The sequence below is a fragment of the Sphaeramia orbicularis genome, chromosome 1, assembly GCF_902148855.1.
Source record: "Sphaeramia orbicularis chromosome 1, fSphaOr1.1, whole genome shotgun sequence".
NCBI classification, from domain to species: domain Eukaryota; kingdom Metazoa; phylum Chordata; class Actinopteri; order Kurtiformes; family Apogonidae; genus Sphaeramia; species Sphaeramia orbicularis.
The window spans coordinates 41,090,394-41,117,457 of NC_043957.1; the positions used below are offsets into that span (position 1 = coordinate 41,090,394).

General features: G+C 39.2%; 2 protein-coding genes across 4 annotated transcripts; one reads left to right on the plus strand and one right to left on the minus strand.

The window, feature by feature from the left end:
* The first annotated feature begins 675 nt into the window (after positions 1-675).
* On the plus strand, positions 676-11,966 carry ptpn9b (protein tyrosine phosphatase non-receptor type 9b). Of its 2 annotated transcripts, none has more exons than XM_030147667.1 (13): positions 676-708; positions 2,259-2,402; positions 4,720-4,809; positions 4,899-5,023; positions 5,336-5,441; positions 5,772-5,882; positions 6,005-6,894; positions 7,038-7,134; positions 7,551-7,620; positions 7,764-7,842; positions 7,957-8,107; positions 8,324-8,531; positions 9,282-11,966. In XM_030147667.1, exons 1-13 carry the CDS (start codon positions 676-678, stop codon positions 9,503-9,505), a joined length of 2,328 nt encoding a protein of 775 aa, XP_030003527.1. In that variant the 3' UTR covers positions 9,506-11,966. The 2 variants fall into 2 exon arrangements, with proteins under 2 accessions (XP_030003527.1, XP_030003535.1); XM_030147675.1 differs by lacking the exon at positions 676-708 and adding an exon at positions 795-894 and having other exon boundaries at positions 9,282-9,505.
* A 1,224-nt stretch (positions 11,967-13,190) lies between these two features.
* adamtsl7 (ADAMTS-like 7) lies at positions 13,191-24,214 on the minus strand. 2 transcript variants are annotated; one of them, XM_030147784.1, is made up of 12 exons: positions 24,070-24,214; positions 23,322-23,451; positions 22,216-22,385; positions 22,018-22,126; positions 19,735-19,923; positions 19,469-19,598; positions 17,477-17,699; positions 16,970-17,143; positions 16,692-16,865; positions 15,336-15,515; positions 14,067-14,211; positions 13,191-13,708 (listed from the first exon to the last, which is right to left on the minus strand). In XM_030147784.1, the coding sequence occupies exons 1-12, from the start codon at positions 24,211-24,213 to the stop codon at positions 13,554-13,556; spliced, it is 1,923 nt and encodes a 640-aa protein (XP_030003644.1). In that variant the 5' UTR covers position 24,214; the 3' UTR covers positions 13,191-13,553. The 2 variants fall into 2 exon arrangements, with proteins under 2 accessions (XP_030003644.1, XP_030003636.1); XM_030147776.1 differs by having other exon boundaries at positions 22,210-22,385.
* Between the last annotated feature and the right edge of the window lie 2,850 nt (positions 24,215-27,064).

The window sequence follows — 27,064 nt, forward strand, 5'->3', positions numbered from 1 at the left end:
ACTCCGATGGGGAAACAAGTTCCAATACGAGGGTTCCTATACCATATGTCAATAAACTGGCATTTCTATGCATTATTGTTATGTATGTATGTACTGACGTGGATGGATAATGTTTTCAGACATGTACAAAATCCGTGTAGAGGCATTGCAAAACTGACCAAAATAACTGTTAAAAAAAAAAAAAAAAAAAAAAAAGGGCAATTATTGCATAAAAATATTGTAGCCGTAAAGAAATCTATTAACTTTTACTATCCTTTTAACTGTTAACCCTCTGTGATGACATATTAATATAGACCCAATGTGAATGAGTAGATTTTACAATACGTTTGAGTTATTAGTTTTTTTGAAGTAATGATAAATGGAGTTTATATGCTACGGAAAAAATGTGTTGTACTACATGACATGTTACCTTCATACTATCAGTAGTATTATTATGATATAAGACTATTGAGAGATAGATTACATAAACTGTCTATGACAACATTTTTGGACGAAAGAAGTTTATATAGTGTAATTACTAAAATGTAAGGACCAGTGAAGTTGAATGAATAATTTCATTTGAGACGTTTGAGTGAATTAATGAATATGGGCGGGGCCTTGGTGTCTGTCTCGGGGTGTAGGGCGTGAGCGAGCGGCTGGTGGGCGCGCCCGCTGCGACGTTGCGGAGGCTTCAAGATGGCGGAAGCCCTGACAACTCAGGAGCAGCTGGTAAGGGTCTCGATTGACTTTTTTCTTATCTCTCCATCATATTTAGCATGTTCACGTTCCATCATCAAATTCATCTTTTACTGGGGATTTTTTCCATGTATTGTGTCACGGTGATGGTTTCCGGAAACGCCGTGGTGTAGTAAACAGCCCTGGCCCGTTCGCACCCTCCTGAGCCGACTGACTCCGGTGTGACTGACAGCAGTTAGCGTGTGTGTTAGCATGATGGCGTTGGCTAGTAGCAGTCGAGCCCGCTGAATCCGCTGTTTATCTGGGATAGTGGCTTCCTAGTGAACCTAGCTTTATCTGGGCCAAACGGAGATGTCCATATCGGAAATGTTTACTAGCGACACTTCGTTTACTAAAGTTAGCTATGCTAGAGTAAGTTGCTGCCGTATAACGGTTCGTTAGCCATCCAGCTACCACATGTAACCTAGCCGCCAGCTAATGCTAATAGCTATTGTTGACTTGCAGGGAATTTCATCGACAGCTATTTTGACAGACGTTAAAATGATGCTAGACTTAACATGATGGTGTATAAAGTCTAATCGCCGATTTCTTTGTTTGTCGATTGTCATACTATACTATGACACTCTCAGGACATACTATGATCGTACAACGCGAGTGTTTTCTATGGGCAGGCTCGCACTGTCCCTTCTATCAGATTTACGGTCGAGAATTCACAGAACTGAAGTTCCGATTCCTAGCATTGTTGTTGCCACATTTACTAGCAAAGGGGGTGGGCCTGACATTGATAGCAAACATCTAATGTCACGCAGCGATTCAGATGACAGCTTAATTTTATTGTTGCTTGTTTTTATCTTTGTAGTATTTAACGCTACAGTATTTACTGGTTTGCAAGCTAATTTCCTGGCGTGGAAAACATTTCCATCTCCGGATTTGCTAGTTTGTCTCATAAAGGCTAAAATCACTTCCCCTGATCTAGTAAATGTAATCGATTATGGATGCCAAGAATTCATAGCCTGAGGCTAATAAACCTGGTGCTGATGTACACTTGCAACATTAATGCAACATATCTTTCTAACAGTTCTATTCTGTTACTATGAGCCTAAGATTTGCAATAAAACTGTCACACAAAGTATCTAGAAAGTTATTATGGGTGTCTCATATGACCACAAATTTATTTACATCCTGAAATTCAGAAATCAGCTTTAACGTTGTTGAGTATGTGATGAAATGTCACTATGAATATTGTCACATAATTTGCAATCTGTACATAAACCACAGTATGTCACAATCAGTCAAAAGCCTTTTTTATTCAGCCTTTTTTATTTAGGGTGTTGCTATAAATGCATCAAAAGTTATAAATGGATGAAAACAAGCTGTCTCTTGTCATCCACAGCATTCTCTCAAGGCAGCACTTGCTACTGTAAACTTAGCAACGAGACTGATCAATTTGTGGTTGTTGCTTTACATGTCAGTTGTAACCCTCCAGAAATTAAGCTTCATCTTAATATGTTTTTTTCATCGTGACACCATACATCATTTTGTCCCCTCTTTCTGTCCCTCTCTCTCTCATATGTCTGATTAAGGCTGTGGAGGAGTTCCTGAGTGAAGTGCGTAGCAGGGAGCAGCCACACAGTGCTGGGCTCGTCTCCCAACCTACAGCTGTTAAGTTCCTTATGGCCCGCAAGTTTGACGTCTCCAGAGCCATTGACCTCTTTCAAGCATACAAGGTCAGTTGGTGCAGTTCAGTTCTTAAGACCACATCTATGAGGTGCAACAGTTTGTTGACTGATTCCAGTCACCCTGATCCACAGGATGACTTCTGTGGGGGCTCTCAGGCCTCGAAATCATTGCACATGATGTTTTTAGTAGAAGGCAACTGAACTTGATTGTGGTTTACCACCGATTTTGATAATATGTCTTGTCTTTACCATGAACTATTTAAATATTTTGTGGAAAATGTCAGACATGTCTATTGATTATGCTGCTTTTTCTTTTCTTAAGACTTAACTGAATGACAGGTCTTGGTTGTTTATTTTGTAAAAAAGTTTGACCCTTAGGCTTGTAGTGTCATTTAAATAACAATTAATTTAGACAGTAGAACACACTTCTAAACTTTGTAAGTTTGGAATACATACAAAAACATTTACAAAATGAGCCTGTTAAAACTGAAAGTTGTTGAAATTTTACCTTTTTTTTTTCTCATAAATGAACAAGGAGAGTTTTACTGAATTATTATCAAGCTTGTATTCAGCACACCATTGAGCATTTGAGTGGTTATACTTGTTGACAGATAGGTGGCTGTCCATTAAGTGTAATCCCACAGTTATAAGATTTGAGATCTGACTAGTAGGGATGCAACAGTACTTGGGAAAACCGTGTACCATTTGGTCTGCCCTGCACGGGACAATCCACCCTTGTGGACCGCGGGATTTCAGTTTTGCAATTGATTTCTCTCTCTCTCTCTCTCTCTCCTCTCTCTCTCTCTCTCTCTCTCTCCTCTCTCTCTCTCTCTCTCTCTCTCTCTCTCTCTCTCCTCTCTCTCTCTCTCCTCTCTCTCTCTCTCTCTCTCTCTCTCTCTCTCTCTCTCTCCTCTCTCTCTCTCTCTCTCTCTCTCTCTCTTTCTCTTTCTCTTTCTTGACATGCATGTAAGCACGCAGCGCGGGGAAGCCCCACCCATCTGTGAGATAACGGACAGAGAAGTGGCTTTAGATTCAACACACATTAGAGTCCTGCATGGGTCCACCACTTTTCCAACACTGGCACCCACCCGTACCCGCGTACATTTCACCTGCGACCCAACCTGAAATTAAACGCATCGTCTACACAGTAACTCACTTTTAAGTTCCCGCGGGTGCCTGACCCGGTGCAGTATTCTGACACACGTACAGTACCGTGACACGCTATTACAAGGAAATGTAGATAACCATGGTATTTTTATACCGCCATTTTCTTTTACATCCCTTTGCAGAACATGAATTTATTTATTTTAAAAAAGCCCCCTTTGGGCCTTACTTGTGCACGTGCCTGTTTTATACTACTGTATAAAAGTAGTGACGGAATAAGAAAGGGTTCTGTTCAGGACAGAAAGTGTTATTTTATTCAGTACTGAATTAAAGTGTTCCTACTATAAAATTCAGTTTTTGCTGACAAGCAAAATAAAAAGTGTAATTCTGGGAGAAAAATCGGACCGAACCGTGGACCACCTGTACCGCTGCACCCCTAAGGACTAATGACTCTATTATATGTTGTTCTAGCGGCAATGCAAGTCCTAACTGTGTCCTGTTATAACAGGCCATAACTTGTCATTAATTTTTGAATAGTATGCTCTTATTCGTTGTACAGTACCTTGAATGCCATCATGCCGTGTTACATGTGAGTATTTGGTGCAATAATACAGAAACAAAATAGTGATACCTTATATTAAAATATGAATTGAACTGCAATATCTGCCAAAGTTGGTACAGTGCTTCCCCCAAAGTTGTATTGTTTCTATAGTTGGAGGAGGGTACGCTTCACAAATATTCAGCAAGATAATAATCTTGCATCTTAATCTGTTTATAGTGACTTATTGTCAGTCTCAGTACTAAATGAGTTTGCAGGAGTTTGTGTAAAGTTTCTTGGGCTGACATTGTAAAGTTTTGACAATGGATTTAAAGCAAGTTCAGCTCAGCTATGCTGTTCTGCCAAGTGGGAATGGAAGCCCCAGTTTCTGTATCAGTAATCTGTTAAGGACATTACCTAAAATTTCAAGTGAAGCCATGATGACATATTAAATGGCTGGTCTAAATAATACAGCTTTGTGAGAATGACGAGACGCACTGCTCAATCTTCAAAATTAAGGCTCTGTATGATAGATACAAGTTGTCACACAGTTTATGCTGTTAATGGGAAATGCTGCTGTTTTATGTATGGTAACAAAAAAAACAGTATAGGCTTTGAGGATACAGTCTGTGATTAAAAAAGAAAGGATGTCCTGTCCCTGACATTTAACATGCAAAACACAGAGCTGGATTCACTTTTTGCACCACTGTCTGTCAAAATTAGAATACAAGAATCAAAGAGGGAATCATCAATATCAACCCTGACGAGGAGCCCTTACGCTCTGAGCTGCTGAGTGGCAAATTCACAGTCCTGGTGAGTGGTGAAACTCTAAAATCACAAATGCATATCTGATGTAACATTACATTTTTGTAGTGGTGTAAGTTGACCATATGTTTCATCAGCCTGGTCGTGATGCAAAGGGTGCTGCTCTAGCACTCTTCACAGCTCGCCTCCATAGGCCAGACGTCACTACGCACAAAGCTGTGCTGCAGGCCATCATCTATCAGCTGGACAAAGCCATAGAAAGGTGATACACCCTGCTATACCGAAAGTGCACCTTTTTCTCCTCCTCATGTTCTTTGTTGTTGTGGTTCTTTTACTTCTTCTTTTCTGTTATATAGATTTCTTACTATTTTTCTACTTATCCTTTATCTGTAAAGTGCTGTTTTAGAATTGTTTCTCCTGTAAAATGCAGACCGATATGAGACTTGTGTCCTATGAAAAAACAAATACTGCTTTATTCTTGTCTATTTTGTATTTTTAAAATTAATTTTCCTGCTTAACAGTCCCCTTTTCTTCCTCTGAATTTGGCAAATATTTTGGTTTTTTTTTTTCTCAGTGTGCAAACTCAGCGGGACGGACTCATATTTATCTACGACATGACCAACTCTAGCTATGGAAATTTTGATTATGAGCTCTGTGTCAAGATCCTCAATTTGCTCAAGGTAAATAAAAGAAGCATCACCTGACTGCCTCATCATGTCTGTTGGCATAAGTGTGTGTCTGTTTATCGTATTACCTTCGCCAGGAGGTATTGTGATCACTTTGCTTTGTGTGTTTGCGTGCGTGTTTGTTTATTTGTTAGCAAGATAACTCAAAAAAGTTATGGACGGATTTTCATGAAATTTTCAGGAAATGTTGATACTGGCACAAGGAAGAAATGATTACATTTTGGTGGTGATTGGGACAGGGGTGGGGGGGCAGATCTGGCCTGGTGGAGGTCTGTGTTCTCCGAGTGCTTTTCTTGTTTGCTATTTAATATTTGTGTTTCACAGGGGGCATTTCCGGCTCGTTTGAAGTGTGTTTTCATTGTGTCATCACCTTTGTGGTTTCGAGCACCTTTTGCAGTTCTTCGCCTCTTTGTGCGTGAGAAGCTGAGAGAGAGGGTATGTATCCGTTTTCATCTGTGTACTTTAGGTGTGTCATTTATGTTATGGATGTTGCACAGATGTTATACTTTGGTTTGTTAGGTTTAGTTTGTTAAAATGTACACTCTTTTGTTTATCAGGTGTGCACAGTGAAAGCACATGAGTTGGCAAGTCACATCCCAGTCTCTTCTCTACCAGAGCACCTGGGTGGGACATCCCAGTACAGCCATGTGGCATGGATCCAGTCTTGTGTTAACATACATACAAACACTGATCAGGGTGACACACAAGTGCATGACACACATGACTGTGTGGGAAGCCTGCTGCGCTCTTACAGTTTAGAGTGTAGCAACACAAGCGCAGGCGCTAACCTCTCCCACACTCATATAAATTCTCAGTTAGGTTCCGAGTTAGCCGTGGCTAACTCCAACTGCTACGATGATAGCAATGCTAACCCACACAACCACTGCGACATGGTGGAGGGCAGGACTCGAGACCTAGGCCAGTACCAACAGAGCCCACTTTCTGCTGCCAACAGGCTGCAGGGAAACCACCAACACTGGAACGGCTCAGCAGTGAGTGGGGCTAGTCCCAATGCTAACATGAATGGCCGTGGTCACCAAGCCCCGCCCCAGTCAGACACTCCTCCTGACACACCACTGTCTCAAAAAAGTGAAGGAGATTTAATGGATGGTAAAACCACAGACTCTGGCCACAGATCTCAGAATGAGCATGTAAAAAAGGATGAAGATGATGGGGAGGCTGAGGTAGAGGAAGGGGTGCCTCCGCTGCCCCAGAAATCTTTGCCTCGTCCCCCACAGTCTTCCTCCCAGTCACCACCCCTGTCGTCATCGTGGGGTCCTGACGATGAGGACCACTGCATGGACATGTCCATTCACATGCCAGAACAGGGAGGAATGACAGTGCATGACCTGGTGGAGCATGTGAAGAGGAGGAAGAAGAAGGGGATCTACCAGGAGTACGAGGAGATCCGCAAGGAACCACCAGCTGGCACCTTTGACTATTCCAAGTAAGGGAATCTGTAAAGTGAAAACGTAATCTAACCATGTGACTCTCTGTTATTCTTTACTGTATTCCCCACTTTACCTGCTGCAATTTTCTGTGTTTTGTGCATATCTCACACTGGCTTGTTTTTGTCCTGTTATCTCAAAGGAAACTGTCCAATCAGATAAAGAACAGGTACAGTGATGTTCTCTGCCTGGACCAGTCACGAGTGCGACTCTGTCAGCTCTGTGATGATGAGGATGAGGTAATAACTTTACATATACATTACTGTGGTCATTCCAATGACTCCTGCATGTGTTTATACCTTGCCAGTACAAACAACAAAGAAAGTAATGACCTGTAGCCTTTTTACATTATCCTAATAAAGTCTCCACTTGCACTCAACTGAACATATGTTCAGGTACATTACACCTGGGACTTACTGCTCCTCTCACCACCTATCATTTGAGCATATTTCCTCTGAATCGAGGTACATTTTTAACCATTATGGAGAGTAATTGACTGTTCTTGGAAGTAGATGGGAAAAGATGTTAAAATTACATTCATGAACAAAATTACTTCAGTCCCCAGCTACAAGTAATGTTCAGCATTCTCCTACAGGAGGCAATATATCCTCGGCAAGCAGTAGGTGTAACCCCTGTTTTACTCTGTGGTTTGCAGACATCAGACTACATAAATGCCAGTTTCATGGACGGGTACAAGAGGAGCAACGCATATATTGCTACTCAGGGTGAGCAGCTGTTGATACAACCAGTTGCCCCACTCTTTATTTAGTTTAGCTAGACCTCACCGCATTATATACTTTTCTCAGTTCCCTGTTAGACCTCAACTGGCCTGGTATTACCACAGGTTGACAGACTTTGTGTCTCACAGGTCCCTTGCCAAAAACATTTGTTGACTTCTGGCGCATGGTGTGGGAACAGATGGTACTTATCATTGTCATGACCACCAGGTGAGACAACTTTACTTCTGGTTTCTGAAGTAAACTGGGTATTAGATGTTATTTATGTGTGTGCAAAGCCAAGAGTGAGGCCTGAATGAAATTATATGTAATTGTGTGTTTCAGGGTGGTGGAACGTGGACGTGTCAAATGTGGTCAGTACTGGCCTCTAGAGGAGGGCAAGACTGAGCAGCATGGGTACTTTTTGGTCAGGAACACACACATCCAAGTGTTTCAGGACTTCAAACTCTCCCATTTAGAACTCTACAACACACAGGTAAGTCAAACAATGAAAATCACTGGTGTTTGAAACAATCAAATGTCCTCTGAACTTTCATTATTGTCTTCAGCTGTATTTAAAATTTCTTAATTACTAAAGTGAAATTTCATGTTTTTTTTTGTTTTGTTTTGGGTTTTTTTGATTGTTTTTTTTGGTGTGTGTGTGTGTATCTGTATCTGTATCTGTTCTCTTCTAAATGTGACCGTTTCTTAGTCTGGAGAGAGACGGGAGGTGTTCCACTACCTTTATGTGAGCTGGCCAGATTTTGGAGTACCCAAGAGTGCTTCAGCTATGTTGGACTTCCGTGAGCATGTACTTCAGAGGCGGGAAGCTGCAGTCAAGAGTTTGGGCTCCAGCTGGACAGGGCCTCCAGGGGGACCTCCTGTGGTTGTCCACTGCAGTGCTGGCATTGGCCGCACAGGTAAACATATGTACAATAATGCATATGGGCTGTGATACTACTAGAACAGTGAGATAAATTCTATGTAGTCCAAAGGATTGTTGGAATATCGTAACATTTTCTTCAATGCTAACATGTTACTCTTGCCTTGCCACTCAAAAATAAGGATTTTTTTGTGTTCCATGTCTGTAATCTTTGACTCTTTCAGAATATTTTCACAATCGTCTGTAGCGAGGAATAAGTTCCTTTGTGCATGTCTGGATTTAAAGCTCAGGCCTAAGAGAATAAATTTTGACACCACGAATGTTTCAACCAGATTAGATTTAGTTGTCAACTTTTTATAAATGCTTAATATATCCAAACCTCGTCACTTCATTACTGCTCTTACACTAAAATGTACTTTTATCACAATAGGAATATGTTTTTAAGATCTGAAAACGAACAGTCGCCGTAGAATCAGAGATTATGAATTTTTGAGGCAGATGGAAAGGATGGTATTTTACCTGTTTAATTTTTACATCATCTTACTTTTCATGGAGTAAGGATGTAAGTGCTGAATGGGTTCAACTTAGGGCTGAACTTTAGTTTTTGTCAACTCATGCTTTGCTGAAGGAAAAGTAAGATGTTGCCCAGTATGACCCAGGAGTGCCATAGTTTTAAGTTTTGTTGTGCTAATTTTGTTGGTTACTCATTGTGATGTGCAATGATTGTCACTATTCATGCCTGTGTAAGAACATGTCTGCTTTTCATCCCTCCCTGCTTCTCCACTAGGCACATTCTGTACACTGGACATCTGCTTGTCGCGACTAGAGGACATTGGCACGGTAGATGTCCGTCAGACAGTGAGGCGGATGCGTACACAGAGAGCTTTCAGCATCCAGACCTGGGACCAGTACTACTTCTGCTATACAGCAGTCATCGAGTATTCCCAGCGCCATGGGAAGCTCAGCCCAGTGCAGTGGTCTGACTCGGACATAGAGACTGACAGCGAGTGAGAGGCTCGTGGAGTGATTGGAACACAAACTGGATAACCAACCTAAGCCGAAGTCATAGGAATGAAAGAATAAGGAATGGTGCTGCAGAGGAGCTACACAGCTCTTCTACTGTAACAGAAAAGAAACAAAAGATGGAGATCTGGTTTTGGATCCTCATATAACAATGGAGACTCCCATAGCTGCTCTTCCATCAAGTGATTGGATAGAGAGGGAGAGGCGAAGAGCTGAAGAGAAAGTACAGGGAGTGAAGACTGTGTTGCATCACTGATTAAGCAAGCTGTCCTGTCAATTTCCGAGCCCCTTTATATTTTGCAGATTGCAGGGGACTTGGCCTGCCCTGAACCTGTCTGGTTGACAAGAGTGTTGTATGAGTTGTAGCATTTTTTTATATTGACTTGCACATGAGGAATGACAAACTTGAACTTTCCCCCTTAAACCCTCCATACCCCAGTCTTTGTTCATTTTTGTATTTCTTGTTCCCTTTCAACCCTGAACAAGTATGAGATCAGTACTCACAGATACAATGTGAGGAATGTGAAAGGGTGAAACTTGAAACTTTTTTTTGTAATTTTTTATTTTATTTTATTTTTTTTTTGAGAGGAAATGGTTCTGTGTGAGCAAATTGTCATAAGCGACAGTACATGAGTGTGTGAGCCATTTAATACATTTCTTGTTTTACTTAATTTCGATATGCTTGTTTTCTATGGTGCATTTTCTACGTGTGTCTCATATTTGTGCATATGTAGACTAACTTTTCAAAGCCAAAGTCCTCACCCTGAATGCTTGGATGTACACCTTAACTGAAATATTAGACTGAAGCCCATGTATATTCTTGTAACATACATTTATACATTATTGTGCATCATAACAACCTCTGAAAAAAGAGCAAACAAGCCTTGTTTAATATAATTGACTGAACCTTGAGAAGAAATGTCTATGTAGCGAGCCAGGCCATGACAACATATAGATAAGACTTCTGGTGTTAAAACTGGTATCATATTGCAAATCTGTGATTTGTCAGGTCTAACAACATCTTTACTGTCAGAGCGTTCAGATTGGACGATCTTAAGAAATTTGGCCTTAACTTGATTCACTGCCTCGTCATTCTCAGACCTAAGTCATACCTGAAACTGTAAACTATTTGATTTTCCCTTTGATTCTTCTCCTTCTGAATCTTACTCCCTTATCACCAGAACTTTTATGTTTTATTCTCGAGGCACACACTGCCTCAGATAATTGTGCCTTCAAGTTTTCATTAGTGTAATGTCTCACAGTCCAGCTAGTATACTAATAACACCCAAACTATTGCACTTGCATAGTACATAGTAACTGTGTGCCACACAGGACTCTCACATTTTGCCTATAGTCCTGCACATAGTACACAACAGGAAAGTAGTGAAGTATCTGGACTGAGACATGGCTATTCTTTTATCATTTGACCTCAGGGGGTAATTCTAGTGTTTTTTGCCTAGTGTCAAAGATCTGTTTCTGGGTTTGCCTCTGTTAAATTATCATTTAAAATAAACTATATCTACTTTATTTTGTATTTTTTACTGTATTGTAACCTACTATATTTATGTCTTTGTAAACTTCTGCAATATTGAAATCAGTGAATGTTGGTACGATGTACAAATACAGCAAACCAATTATTGCATTTGATAAGCTGAACAAATCAGATGGGGAGTAAAATATATTTTTCATTGTTCACAATGAAATTTGGTGGAAAATGTCACTTGCCATTGTATTTTCAGAACTGACTTGTATAAATGGTAATTGTTCAATTCTAGGGCTGTGGGGAAATGAACAATTATGTTTTTAGAGAGCTTATTGTAAAACTCTGAGGTAACATTAACTTTTTACTGTCTGGTACCCAATGCCAAGGACAAAGCAAAAAAGAGCTATTAAGAGAAGAAGAAAAAAATAATAATAATAATAATAATGGCTGCCATTTTTGTTGACAAAAACCCAGTTTGGTGTCTAGGACAAAAAAGTTTTTAAATGGGTTAATCAGCATGGAAAGAGAGCCTTGAATGTTTATGGGGTAATGGTGTCCGAGCAATTTAGTTAAGACAGAAGTGGGTTTTGGTGAATGTGGACCCTGCATCCCTCAATGCCAAAGGCCCAGGCTCACCCTACAGAGTTTTCTTAACACACATCCTCAACAGCCTACTAGCATGGACCTACCAGTGCAGCCTTGCATCCACGGACACAGAAAGACTCTGGAGCACCTCTGGAACATTACTAAAGATTACATGTAGTTACAAAATGCAAGAGTGTGTATGTTACAAGAGCCTTCGTCCCCATGCTACTTTTTATTTGTTTTATGAGAAACAAGGTATGCAATGTGGATTTTGTTATTGGTGTTCATTTGTTTCTGTGTTTTAAGTTCTTGTGATGGAATTATGGCCTTTTACATGCTGTCAACCCAGCTGTCCCATTAAAGCAAAGGTATTACTTGGAAGAGTACAAAGCTGATGTCATCTTTTCTTGCCTTGAATGGATTGGTACATCAATTAAATGTGGAGTGTGAATAGTTCTATGGGAATTTATGAAAGTGTACATGAAGTTGAATGTTTTTTTCTTTTCTTTTTTAAGATTTCACATTAAAATGATTGATTTTAATTTGATACAACTTACAAAATTCCTGCCAGCAACAACAGACATTAAGTTGACTATTCTCTTAAGTTTACAACTGACTGTTGAAATTTTATGTTTCAGTCCTCAACATCTTTTTTTATTTGTTTTTCAGGAAATAGTGCACAGGTGTTCAGTTGTTACAGATAAATTGTATGAATAGATGCATGTCAACATCTTACCACATTAAGAAAAAGGAAGGATTATAATAAAAAACTTTTTTTTTTTAATTATTAAAAAATATACAGGGTGGGGAAGCAAAATTTACAATGAACATTTAGTTGTTTTTTCTCAGCAGGCACTACGTCAATTGTTTTGAAACCAAACATATATTGATGTCATAATCATACCTAACACTATTATCCATACCTTTTCAGAAACTTTTGCCCATATGAGTAATCAGGAAAGCAAACGTCAGAGTGTGTGATTTGCTGAATGCACTCGTCACACCAAAGGAGATTTCAAAAATAGTTGGAGTGTCCATAAAGACTGTTTATAATGTAAAGAAGAGAATGACTATGGACAAAACTATTATGAGAAAGTCTGGAAGATACTATTAAAGAAGAATGGGAGAAGTTGTCACCCGAATATTTGAGGAACACTTGCGCAAGTTTCAGGAAGCGTGTGAAGGCAGTTATTGAGAAAGAAGGAGGACACATAGAATAAAAACATTTTCTATTATGTCAATTTTCTTGTGGCAAATAAATTCTCATGACTTTCAATAAACTAATTGGTCATACACTGTCTTTCAATCCCTGCCTCAAAATATTGTAAATTTTGCTTCCCCACCCTGTAGATATAGAAAATAAAAAACAAGAAGAATCCCCAGTCACTGCCAGTGAGCCTGTTTCAGTACTTTCTTGAGAATTTCCTCACACCTTGCATGTATGAAAAACATGAAGTCAAGTACACTGTAAACTTTTAAATATTTTTTTCTTAATCTGTCTTGAATGAAACTGCGAAGAACAACAGACATTTTACACAATCTTTATTGAGAATAAATATTTTTAAAAACATGTCAAAATGTGACTGGTCCAAGTTAAAAACTGAGGAACAAAATACTTATTCAAACCTATACACAGCATATCTTTGTGTTGTATGAGATTTATGAGTGTATTTACGTGAGTCTTTTTAACACAGTTCAGTGTAAAAGCTGTAACTTTGTGAGCATTAAGTAGGGAATCTTTTAGGCTATGGTGGGAGTAGAGCCCTTAAAACATTAAGAAGTGGTCAAACTGTTAAAAGATTGACTGGCAGAATATTGAGGAATGACCACATCATGACAGACTGTTTCCACACTCAGTCAATCTTCACACACAGATTGAGTGTCATTTGTGCATACAGTTCCACCTCTGTTTTTTCAGACTGCAAGTTGTGACCTGAAGTGAATATTTCATACTTATTGAGAGCAGTATCACCTGCGGACGCGGTTCATTTGAAATGTGTTGGGGTACGTTTTCTGAGAGCGAGAGCAGGAGGCACAGCAGACACTTCTGTAGTACGGGTAAATGCAGAGTCGGGCTTGAACCACCACCGTACAGCTATGATACTGGTCACTGCACGATGGATCTGAAAGGATGAGGGGAACAAAACATCTTTATACGACTGGTCATTGTCACAAATTCTTGTTCACAAAATATCCTAAGGTTATACTTTAAAATACAGCACTTCTTACTTCTGGTAAATAATTCATGTTGTTAAAGATTTGTCATATTTTTTATGTTTGCAACCAAAAATAGCGATCTGAATCTACAAATTACTCATGTCTTATTAGTTCTTGCAAGTAAATTATTACACTAAAGATTTTGCAGATTCTTCTTGTTTCTTTGGTGCCTAACACACACAGTTTCATCTCACTGTAACATCCTACCTGACCTCGTCTTAACCGAGGACATAACAGTACTCACACAGTACATGGAAGACTTACTGATCTCAGCCAGGCAAGCCTGTTTGTTGCATTCTTCTCGATTCTCTGGAGTCACACCGGAGTCACACTTGTCACTCGGGGCAATGTTGTCAGTCAGACATCGCACTTCACGCACCCGATAGCCACCATTACAGGAGCGTGAACACTGATGGAAAGAGGTGTTCAGAGAGTTACAAACAGATCGCAATGCAATAACTGTATCTGCACAAAATTCAGCATAATAAATAAAATACTAACAAAGCTAATAAAATAGTAATCATCATGTTTTCTCCTTGACATCCTCCTTTGAAACTGCCTCTACTTTAAACTGCAGGTGGACTGACTTACATTTACATTTACACTAGAGAGAGTAGAGAGAGTAAAGGAAGAGAAAAAGAGAGAGCGATAGAGATAGAGACTGGGGGAGAGGGGGAGAAGGGGGGGAAGTAGGGGGAAACACATGGATGCAGCTGAGGATAAGTGAGTGATGACGATGAAGGCAGGAGAGAGGCAGGACCACAGCAGCAGGTCCAGAGATAATCCTGGGAAAACCTGTGATGATCCTGGGAAAACCCTATTAATATATACTATATAGACTTGCTTGACACTTGAAATTCTTTCCACTAATCTGTCTTTCCAGACCTCCACACCTGGCTTCTCAAGATCTTCCACAGACTACACTGTCAATGTTGTTCTCATTGGAACAACTTTCTACATGTGTACTTTTATTATTAGGTGGCTTTTCAATGAAGAACACAAAACAATTTTGTTTTATCTCAGTCATATCAGGTAAACTCAATAATTCTAAATCCATAATAGCACCTGGCAATGCGATACAAAATGGTCTGATACATTTTTAAAATAACACCATACAGCGCATTGTAATAAAAAAGAAAAAAAGAGGAGAATAAATAGTGTATCTGTAAACACATTTAACTTGAAAGGTTATAGTTACAAAAAGTTCAGATATCCTTGTCTTAAAAATCTAAACTTAAATACAAACACTCAGGTCCAGTAGCGCTGTTTAACCAGACTAAAGCATTACCCATCGACTGCATACATCCAACAATTCAGTCCAGTGTTTAAAGGCTGCATCACCTTCAAACTTCCAGCACATTAAACAGACCATATTTAATATAACATGGTCTTTGTGTTAACATGTAAAGGAAAAACAGGCCATTTGATGGTTTGTGTGAACAGATCACCGCTGGTATTTTACAACCAAATTAGTTGATTTAATTATGTATCACAGATAATTAGTGTTTGTAGGTGCATTACTGGGTCACTCACCGTACTCCACTCCGTGACGTACCACTGGACTCCACATGGTTTCAGTCTACAAGGCTGAGCGGTGATTGGCTGAGGCAGACTGGAGCATTTGAACTGCTCAACAACCTCCATGTGACCATTGTTGTTGAGAATACAAGCAATACTCCGGGTCTGAGTTCCATTCCCACACTCTGCAGAACACTTAGTCACATACATAGAACAATAGAAGGTTCAGATCCTTTTCCTAAGAGCAGATACTAATACCTCACTGTAAAATACAGCCCTATGAATAAATGTTCTGTATCTTACTCAAACAAAAGCAAAATTTACAAGAAGTGAAAATACTGAGTTGTGTGGTATGTAAAACCATCCCTATTACTACATGGCTGGTTAAAGTTGAGCTCATTTGGGCTGCTTTATAAGGTGATGGGTAGTTTAATATACACTAACACATGTTGAAGGGTATATTGTGTAAACTCATCATAATGTTTGTCATCTTGTTATAGGGTGAGAGAGTCATGAACTGATAAAACAACCTTGTGATCAGCTTAGTGATTGTGCATTTTCCAGCTAATTCAACAAGGTTTTTAAGGGTTTACACAGCTAAAGAAGGAGGAGCATTTAAACCCATGAAAATGGTCGTCATCCTTTACTGTAACACCAAAATCTAAAATCAGTGTAGTTTTCACCGGTCAGGAAGGAGGTGCAAAACTGTTATATTCATTAAACCAAACAAATATAGTGGAGTAACTAATATAATATTGTCTGAGATGTAGATTTTAACCCATAAAGACCCAGCACGACTTTTGTCAGTTCCCAAATGAAATGTTTTCTATAGCTAACCTTTCTTAAGTGATTTATCACCATTTATTATAATATTATCCACTGTATTTTGTATTTTATCAGCATAAAACAGGTATTTTCTTGTATTTAATTCACTGATCATGTAGATATTCATGAAAGCTCAAATTAAAATTCAGGGTTATTATATTATATCAAAAACAGAGAAAACTGTTGAAAAAGTGACTTTTTTAGTCAAATCTATCAATAACTGAATATAAATCAAGCATTTCCATCCACTGTTATTTATCAAATTCCATGGGTTTTACCGCTGAATCAGTGTTGTAGAAGATGACGGTGTCTCCACTTTCACTACAGAGCCTCTGAACGTCCAAATGGGTCATATCTGATGACCATGAAAAGATGACAACCTGCATTTTACACCAATTATAGCATCTATTGATAGGATTAGTAGATCAACAGATATTAAACATCTTACATCAACAGATGGTTTAGTTAGGTGGTGGACGTTTGGGTCTTTATGGGTTAAACAGAGTACTGTTTTCATCTACTCTTTTCTGTGTGCAGGTAGGTTACCTGACCCCATGGCCCTGTGTACCACTCCAGACGCTGCTGACATGGGCCTGAGTCACATGACATCACCTCTGATGGCCGCTCCCCTTCACAGCTACCCAATGGGAGATCGGTTACATGGTCCATCAGACATATTGCTGTCCGAGTTCGATTCCCTGTGCCACACTCTGCAGTACACTGTGACATATTGTACACACAAATAACTCCTTAACAGTGCCAGTTTAACATGTTGTTTCTAATCCCCTACTGTGTACTATTCTCAGAATGATAGTATTTATTACCTGTTGGCTCCAGAAGGAAGTAAACCAGCTGCGTGCACAGGCTCCCATGTCACAATTCTGAAATGTGTCTGGCTTTAGGTTCATGTTACATTCCTCATCCGGCTCCACTTCACCCTGGTTGCTAATGCACACCACCTCCCTGCTGCGCTGACCCACTCCACATGGTACTGAACACTGGGCAAGATATTTTTATTTTTATAAGACTGTGCATATTTTCATTATATTGAGCATAATATAAATCAACTTTTGTAATAACTCTGCTGATAAACTAAGCTTATCATGTGTTTTGATGGTTAATCTAACTAATTGATTATACTAAACATTTTGTTATACAAGATAAGATTTCTTATGAGGGGGTTTTGTTAAAACAAATAAAAGCTGCCCTGATATAATCAAAGTTGATAGGTAATGACTAAGGAATAGGTACATTTATATTTACAAAAGGTCAAGTACACAGTGGCCACAGGTCTACTAGTAGAGCTGTGTACTTGTGTGTGGTTTCCTCACCGGGCTCCACTCAGAACGTATCTCCCACTGGCTGCAAATCTTCAGCTGACAGGTAGACTCTGTCACTGGCATGTCAGTGGACCCACACAGGCCTTGTGCCACTGTAACTGCAGTTTCTGTTCCATTTGCATGTACATGAGTGACCTGGCGGCAAATGACCTGGCGACGCTGATGGCCAGGCCCACACTTCCTGCTGCAGTCAGACCACTCCCCCATATCCCAGCTGTCAGTCATAGAGCAAAGGGGAGAGGTCGGAGGAAATTAAAGCAGTTTGTGGCCCAGCACAACAGATGTCTCTAGTAAGATAATGTTTCTCACAGAGCTTGTCCCAGCTCTTTCTGACAGCAGTTAGAAGGTATGGGAATCACAGTTAACTCACAATATAACACTGCCACAACGCATTACCCACAGGTGTAGGGGAAAGTTTCAGCTGACCAATATGAGGGATACATTAATCAATGGTCTGGGGTTCCTCTTCCTGAAATTTTTAAGAATCAAACAATTCATTTCGGGCATTCTTGTGCTTTTTATGCACTGATATGTGCCTTTTCCATGTCAGATTGAGGTGTAAATGTCCTAAGTGCAATATTTATGGGACAGGAAATACAAAATCCAATGTAGATGAGCATCCCTTCATTCATTCATTCATTCATTCATCTTGTGAACCACTTTGTCCCGGAGAGGGTCATGGTGGCGCCGGAGCCTATCCCAGCTACCACTGGGTGAAGGCAGCATACACCCTGAATGTGTCGCCAGTTCATCGCAGGGCTGAATTGCAATGAGCGTTCAACACTGATTAATAGACCCCTTGAGCTGCTAAACATGCTGAAATATTAGCTCCTCAAATGTGTTTCAGCAAGATTTCTGCTCAAGTTGAAAACTGTCTGCACATTAAAAGCATGTCACACATATCTGGTTTTGGGACACTGCAGATCAAAACGGCGGTGTTAAAGTTTGCACAAAAGATTTTGTGTCATATTTTGGAAAGACCATCAGAGTGGTGTTATTGCTCTTTTTCCATTATTTTTATTGGGGTACTCCTGCACCTCTGCAAAAACTATGCTTATGCCAACAGGTATCACAGTACAGATAGTCTGCAAGACAATTACCAACAATGTATCACAGCATCTGTGTAACTTAAGAGGAAAAAACCCTGAAGGGACAAACACCAGGTATTATATATTTGTTCATGGCATTGTGGTGTCAGTTTCATCGAATCTGACAAGTGAACCGAAACAATGTACACAAAGGTGTATAGTCTTCGCCTTCTTCCTCTTTAAAACACACAGGCACATACTCTGACTACATCTTTTATCCATATGTCCCATCATTCCAAGGAGCAATAGTAGTCAAATTGTCATCAGAACCCTTTTAGAATGCCTGCATGTTTGATAAAAATATAGATTTTTGATGCAAGTAATTCATCTAATTCAAAATATTGGCTTAGCAATATTTTATCCCATCCCTAACAGTTCGTGTGTGGTCGGTTGATCATGTTCCAGAAGGGGTGTTATACAGAATTTATTTTCCTGAAACTGCAAAGCTTAACAGAAACGAGCTGAAGCAGTCAGTTTGCGTTGCAAAACCTCAGCTGCTTCTCCTTCATCTATTTTTACTGAAATTCAATTTTGGCAGTTGTCTGTTGAAACTTTATTCCCAATAGAAACATAAATATTTCAGACTGACATCTAGCATGGATCACTGACACAGTGGGCAAAGTATCTGACAGACCCACAAACAAAATTACAGTCAATGCACTAATGCCCCACTACATATTGGCATCAGTAAGATCTAGTGATATTTACCACAGGACATGAAAACCAAACCCACATCAAAGTGAGTCATTGTGACTGACTGTGACTGGTGACTGACTTATGGCAGGAATGTGTGTGAGTGATGAAGACTTCACCCACAGTCACAACACCATGTGGAGCTAATTCAGTGTGTATGTGTCACCACTGATGTATGAGATTTCAGGTGCGTGTTTCTTACTATGCAGGGCATGACTGGAGATTGCAGTCCTCTTCCCGGTTTGTTGGTTCAAGAGCAGTGTCACAAAGGTCAGCTGGAACTGTCACCAGGGATTCCTTTTCAACACATTCCCACAGCGTTTGACGCCTGCCTGGTAAGTGAAACAACACACACATACGCACACAAGATTGAGCACGTAAATGTACTTTTGTGTGCCACAAGATTTCAATGTATACATGCATATTTTCAGGAGTGTAGATCTTGTATTGATTCTGTTACTCTCTTACCAGTGCCACAGGTAGTGCTACACTCTGTTTGCCCAGTCTTTGTCCACATGTACAAGGGTGTGGGGTCAGAGGCTGTATTCGGGTCAGATGGAACTTGGTTAGGATGGAGTTTCTCTTTGATTATGTCATTTTTTGAGACATCCTCTTGTTTGACTGTCTCCTCTGGGTGGGATGGTGTTACTTTCTCAGCTATGAGGAAATGAAAGGAGAGAGGTGCAAGGCCATTATTATCACTAATGAAAACTAATGAAACAATGAAAACTAGGAGTGAGAAATCATTAACAAAATAAAGATGAAAACTATTAAAACATGCAAAGCTACTATAGCTATTATTGAGGTGGGTGTGGAGCCCAGAGCTTGCAGGCAGGTGAGAGAAGAAAGGCAGTAGCCTAATTTAAAGTAGAAAAGAGATAAAGATAATGGAATGTAACAAGGTGAAAAATTACATATAATTACTTTTAAATAGAATGTGTTTAATACTAATTCTCTTGTGAGGATCACTTTGGATGAGACGAATCATGTCTTTGTCACTTGTATTAACCCTCAAAGACCGAAACAGCTGTTGGTGTTTAGTCATTAAAATGTTTAATGACTTCTGAACAATTTATCTTGTCAATGCAGTTAAATAATTCAGGTAAAAACACTTTCTCAGCCTTTCAGCATCGTCAGGTATGATCCATTTGGATGTTCAGAGGTTTTATAATGAATGTGGAAACACTGTTATCTTCTGCAACGTTGATTCACCAGAAACACCCATGTAGTTTGACAAATAACAGTTTGACTAATATAAACAGTTGATATTATGTTCATTTAATGCTATGTTTTGCTGAAAAAGTCTGTTCAGTTTTCTAGATTTTAATATAATAACCTTTGACTTTCCCCAGACTGTTTATGAACATCTATATGGTCAGTAAATTAAATATCAATCAAATTCAATCAATCAAATTTTATTTATATAGCGCCAAATCATAACAAAAGTCATCTCATGACACTTTACATATCAAGTTGGTCGAAACCAGACTCTAAGCCAATTTACAGAAACCCAACAGAAACCTCCAGGAGCAAACACTAGTGAGTGGTGACAGTGGCGAGGAAAAACTTCCCTTTAACAGAAAGAAACCTGGAGCAGACCCAGACTCCTGAAGGATGCATGTCTGCATTGACCAGTTGGGGTTAGAGATAGAGGGTAAAGGAGGAGAAAAAGAGAGAGAGACTGGGGGAGAGGGGGAGAAGGGGGGAAGTAGGGGAGACACATGGATGCAGTTGATGCACAGAAAACTGAACTAGAACTGTTAAACTGTTCAACTGACGATGAAGACAAGAGAGAGGAAAATACCTGATTTTCACTGAAAAAGGCAAAGTACAGAGGATAATATATAATAAATGGTAATTAAATCACATAGGAAAGGTAAAATATAGAGAAAAATTCATTTAGAAGTCACCACAAAAATAGTTCTAGGTGTTTAAGGGTTAATTAAAGTGTCCAAAGATCATCTATCATGTATACAATCCATAGACTCCAGGGAACTGGGAGTTTACTCTTTCATTTCATTTCATTAGCTCTTAGAAGTGTAGTGTCCATTGACTTATCTATCGATTGAATGCACTATTTTGATCGTTATTATAAAAGGCCACAGACAATCTTTTTTGTTCTGGTGCTATATAGTGCTTAAGTTTGGACAGTCATTGGTTGAAATGAAGCCCATGTCATTGGTGCTCCTCCAATGTTCAACCTGTGCTGACATCTAATCAGAGTCATTAAGAACAGATGTGGAGGTGTGAATATTATCTGTATCTGGAGATACTCTGGGATTTCTTTCAAATTAAATCATTATTTGTCAGCATCAACAGACACAAAATCAAGTAATCTCTTTAATGAAGGTTAAATATTTGGTAATGAAATAAAATCTGACCCCAGTGATGACTGCTTATTGCCTCAGTGTGTGTGGTACAGAGCTCTTTGCCAGAACAAAGCTTGGCTGTCTGCCTGCCTGTATCAAGTGTTATCGAAAAACACTAATCAAATTTTTAAAATGACAATTTTATTGAAAATGATAATATATTGGCGTCACTGCGACCTTACAGATCTGAACTGAAGACACACACTCTCTCTCAAACACACATTGGTCTATACATGTAGATACAATCAAACATGTGTTATATGATATGCTCCCTGAAGACTGAGCTGAGTATTTAGATAAGAAAATGGCACTATAGTTGCCGCGGGTCATTCTTATAGAGATATAGAAGTGTGTATTTCTTTATGTTAGTGTGTGCGCTCACCCAGAGGCAGTTTATCAGTTTGTGTAACAGGCTCAGGACTGGGATATATGTTTTTTAGAGGCAGGGTGTACTCATAGTAGACACTGGGACCCGGCTGCTGGTAGATCAACTGTTGGAGAAAATAAACATGACCTGTTCATGATGTCATTTAGCTGCATTTTTGTTGTTGAACTGTTAGCATGTGTGTATTACATATACATGAAGGTCTTCAGTCAGTGGCCCAGGTGCAGTGATGGACTCTCCACTGCGAGAGCGGATTTCATTGGGTCGCTTGTACATTAGCTGTGTCCCCAGTGCAGTGAAGACCCCAGGCCTGTCAATCACCCAGTTACCGTTGATTATGGACATACCATTTTTCATCTGCAAAGCTGAAGGAAAATACCATGGACATCCATCACATTAGTGTTCATGATAGTAATATTGTTGACAGATACATGTGAATAGCAGCAAAGGAAAAGGTCTTTTTGAAAAGAAAATGAAAGGATGGAAAAGTTTGAGTACTGACATGACAGCTCAGTATCAGTCCCTCTGACAGATACACTGTTATATATGATATTATTAGATTAATAATAGTCAAGTGTCACGATGTGTGAGCATCATGGTGCTGGTGGTGGAGCTAATTTGGAGCAATTTATATACAGTTTTAAATACAGGGACACCAGATAAATCAGAGATCTCATCACATGATTACTGGGAGAAAAACAAAAAAGAAGAAAAACACATTCCTGATGCACAAGTCTGTTTCACGTTTGTGGACTTTTTTTGTAATCCATGATTTTTGGCGAGACATGGGATGATTTGGACATTTCTGGAAATGAAACCATGTGAGAAATTTTGGATAAAATCCCTATTTGGGATCCCTATTTTGTTAGTAACTCATGGACATCTGAAATCTATGCCAATTACACACAGCTTTTTGTCCTCTTTGTCAGAGGAGATTTGGAAACATTGGTTTAAAAACATAAGTGTTTTTACATTATCCATTGTGTTAAATCATTACATAAAAAGTGTCAAATAAATAAATAAATAATGCAGTCAATAAAATGTAATTACATAAGTAAAGAACCTCAAAAAGGTACTGAAGTGCAGTACTTGAGTAAATGTACTTAGATACATGGAAGTTACAGCAAAGTAAATCTGTTTACACCGTCACTGTGAGGACTCAGCTTATAGGGACAAACAGAACTTATATAATTACATTTTAGAGTTACAGGTTTTTTTTTGGCACAGATTAGAGTAAATAATTGTTGTAATGGGATAATGCCTCCTAAACACATGGAAACACATTCTGTGTATGTGTGTACCTAGGTAATTTCGGCTCTTTATGGTCTCCTGTATACTGATGTTGCATGCTCCTGCAGGAACTTCTGCAATCTTGTGGTAGCCAACACGGAGGAAAGTCCGAGAGAAATTCCCCTTCACTACCTCATACCCCTGCCAACAGACACATTCACATGGTTATATGCTTTCCAGAGTTGTAAGTACATAATACTTTATGTCCCTTTTCATGAAACTCACTTTTCACACAATTTCAAAATCACCAGCATGAGTTTCAATAGCAAAATCATAACTTCCACAGCTCTTTCTTTTCTTTTCACTCATCCATCATGCACTCCAATGTGCTCCCTCTCTCTTTTTGGAAATCCCAAAGCTTTCTCAGTCTAGTCCAACAGTTGGCTTGAGTTGAATCCTTTCTAGTCTTGCTCTCCATTCCTCCTCTGCACACTTTGCCAGGCAAATGCCGACATGTTAATCTCTGTATATCATGTCCATTGCAGTGGTCTCATAGTTCTTGTTCTAGCTAGTAATAATATCGTTTCCTATTCCATTGTCCAAAACAAACTACTTTTAGTGTGCATAGGAAGAAAAGGTAAAAGTTCAATTGACCGGATGAGGAGACAGGCTTCCTTTACAAGGTGAAGATAGTCATTATTTGATGCCTACATAACTAGTGAAAGGTTTGCAGAAGCAATCATATGACAGGTTGATATGTGTAATGAGCTCCCTCAGAACGAGTACATCTGTTGCTTTTCATGCCCCTGTCTTTCTTACCTTCAAATGGGGTGAATTGTCTGTAGTGTCCAAGGAAACAACGCTTGGGAGTGGGTACAGAACCCAAAGATGTAGGATGAGGTGGAGGAGCGCCGGAGCTTGACCCTGCCACAAGGAGCAGAGCTGCTGCCACAATCCAGCCATGGAGAAAATGAAGGAGGAGGACACTACTCACACACATACACACACACAGAGGGGTATGTGTGTTCATGTTTAACAGGGGTGTGTGTCTATGTGAGGTGGAGTTGGCGACAAGGGTGGGAGGAATAAAGACCAAGTTTGGGTAAAGAGAAATTCTGGTACAAAAAAAGCAGTTCCAAGTGAAGTCACACCCATTTTATTCCTATTCAGTGTTTTGACAGTTCATGACGTGTGTATGTTTGTGTCTTACATGAGCACAAGCTCCTGTAGTGTCTCCTAAATGTTTTCCAAAACCAATAAGTCTCACTGTGCATTCACGTAAGACTAAAGTTTTGGACACACATCATTCTTGATTTTGCTCTTTCTCCCCCCCAACCTCTTCTTGCTTTTCCCTTTACAAGTCTGTCTTGTTCTGAGTTATTCCCTTATTTCATTTCACTGATGATGGAAAACATGAAGAATGAAAAAAATTCTAATGAAAAATACCACAGTAAGAATATGCCAGAATATCAATTTTCAGCTTATTACTTTCTCTCACTCTGTAATAAACACAAAACATGTGAGGTACCATTGTGCTCAGTAGTGATTCACCATCCATTACTAATGATTCACACCCAAAGGATGCTCATTTTTTTGTGACTCATTCACCACTTTACCATTCTGGGGAACGATCATATCAATTCAGAAATGACTGTAAATCTACTGGCAGTGTATCAAACTTGCCAAAGTTTCAGTGTTTGAGGAATTTATGGTAATATTTGCAGAGACATAAATGATTTGAAGAAATATGAACACATATGGGTGCAATATATTCCCTTGGCTGAGTGTTTTAGTTCTGGGCAGGGGTCTGTTAAAATCCTGTAAACACACAGTGTAGCGTAACGAATCTGGCTCTTCAACTTTCCACTGTTTTATGTTGGGGAGTGAGAAGACATGAGAGCAGAGTTTTATGTTGTGATTGTACTGTATGTAGCAGCATGCAGTCAAAATTAAGAGGAATGGAGTAGATGTGATTTTATTTCTACTTGTTTACAATATGATGGGGAATCAGGAGCCTCGAATTTTAATGTAAAAAAACATGTTGTCCTAAATGCTCTGTTTATAGACCATGTAACTGTTCAAACAAGAGAGAGAGATGGCATGAACTGAAAATTTCACAACTCTTGTTTTTTCGCTTTTATTGTGTTATGCAAAGATATACGACTCACATATGTGTGGATAAAGAGCTACAAACCTGCAGGAGCAATCCATCACCCAAAATTCATGGTCAGTTCAGTCTGTTCTCCATGAAAGATGAATGAGAGAGGAAAACAAGTAGACGGTGATCCCACAGCACTCTGTGAAGGCTCTAAAGTTCACTGAAAGTAGCATGAAAAGAGATGACGCCAGTGTACCGTTTATTGAGCCTGGCTTTATGCCCGTTTATCTGTCTATCCTGATCTGCATCGTTCTCTGTGTTTATGACTCTGTGCTGTGACCCCATAGATGAGAGCGATCACTGATGCCTAAACTATCATCATAGAACATTTCTATATTTACACATTTATATCACATAACTATGGACAAAACACACATGCCTATGTTTCCTACCCCCTCTTTCTGGATCTTAGACAGATCTAAGACATCAGTCCCCTGCAGTGAATACTCAATACACGGCGCTATGACACAGATATTCTGGGAACCTCTAAAGTTCTGTCAGGGAATACTGGGAAATCTGTCCAAGACAGACGCTGTTAGGACGTGAATGTCTGTTTTCCACCGTGACAGCTTAATCGCTGCCATGTCTGACTACACACTCTTATGTGTTATGACACACTATGAGTCGCCAAGAAGGGTGAAATTGACATAACAGCTTAAAACAGATCAGTACGTAGAATGACATGAACAATCGTGCAGCCTCATAGTAAATGATGGTAGATGATACTTTTATGATCTCTTCTGCTTTTGTTATTAAGCTTAAGTGTTGGACGGCAGTCTGTACAAAATATGTTAAACAAACATTAAACAAATGAAAGACCTGGCTTTTACATTAACCCATAAAGACCCAAATATCCACCAGTGGCCAAAACTATTTACTGATGTATTATGTTTAATAACTTTACACCCACTAATCCTACCAAAACTTGTAAATAACTGGTGTAAAATACAGTTTGTCGTCTAGTAATGTTCATCAGATATCATCCATTTAGACGTTCAGAGGCTCCGTAGTGAACATGGAAACACCATCATCTTCTACAACATTGATTCACCAGTAAAACCCATGGAGTTTGATAACAACAGTGGATGGAGACACTAGGTTTATCTTTAGTTAATGACAGATTTGACTGAAAAAGTCACTATTATTTAAGTTTTCTCTGTTTTTAGTGCAATAATCTTCAAATGTAGTTTCAGCATGATTATCAAAGTACATGATCAGTAAATTAAATACAGGAAAATACCAGATTTTCACTGAAAAAATGCAAAATAGAGACTTTAACATCATGATAAATAGCAATAGATCACTTAAGAGAGGTTAGATAGAGAGAAAAAAATCATTTGGGAACTACCACAAAAGTAGCATTGGGTCCTTATGGGTTAAAACTAGTGACTATAAGAGACCGGTCCCTTTAAATAAACATTATTACCACTTATATTTCTATAGTCATGAAAGAAAAAAACACCGCATCTAATAAAGGGACTCAGAGGGGGAACACCCACTGGCTTATAGTAAGTTACAGTACATTGAAAATATGTTTAATGTGCAGTAAAATTATGAGCTCATGCAGAACTGGGAATGAAAGAGATTTCACTGATAGATTTGTTTAAGAAAGACTTAAAGGTTTTCATTATTCTCTCCTTCCTAAAAACGAATCTA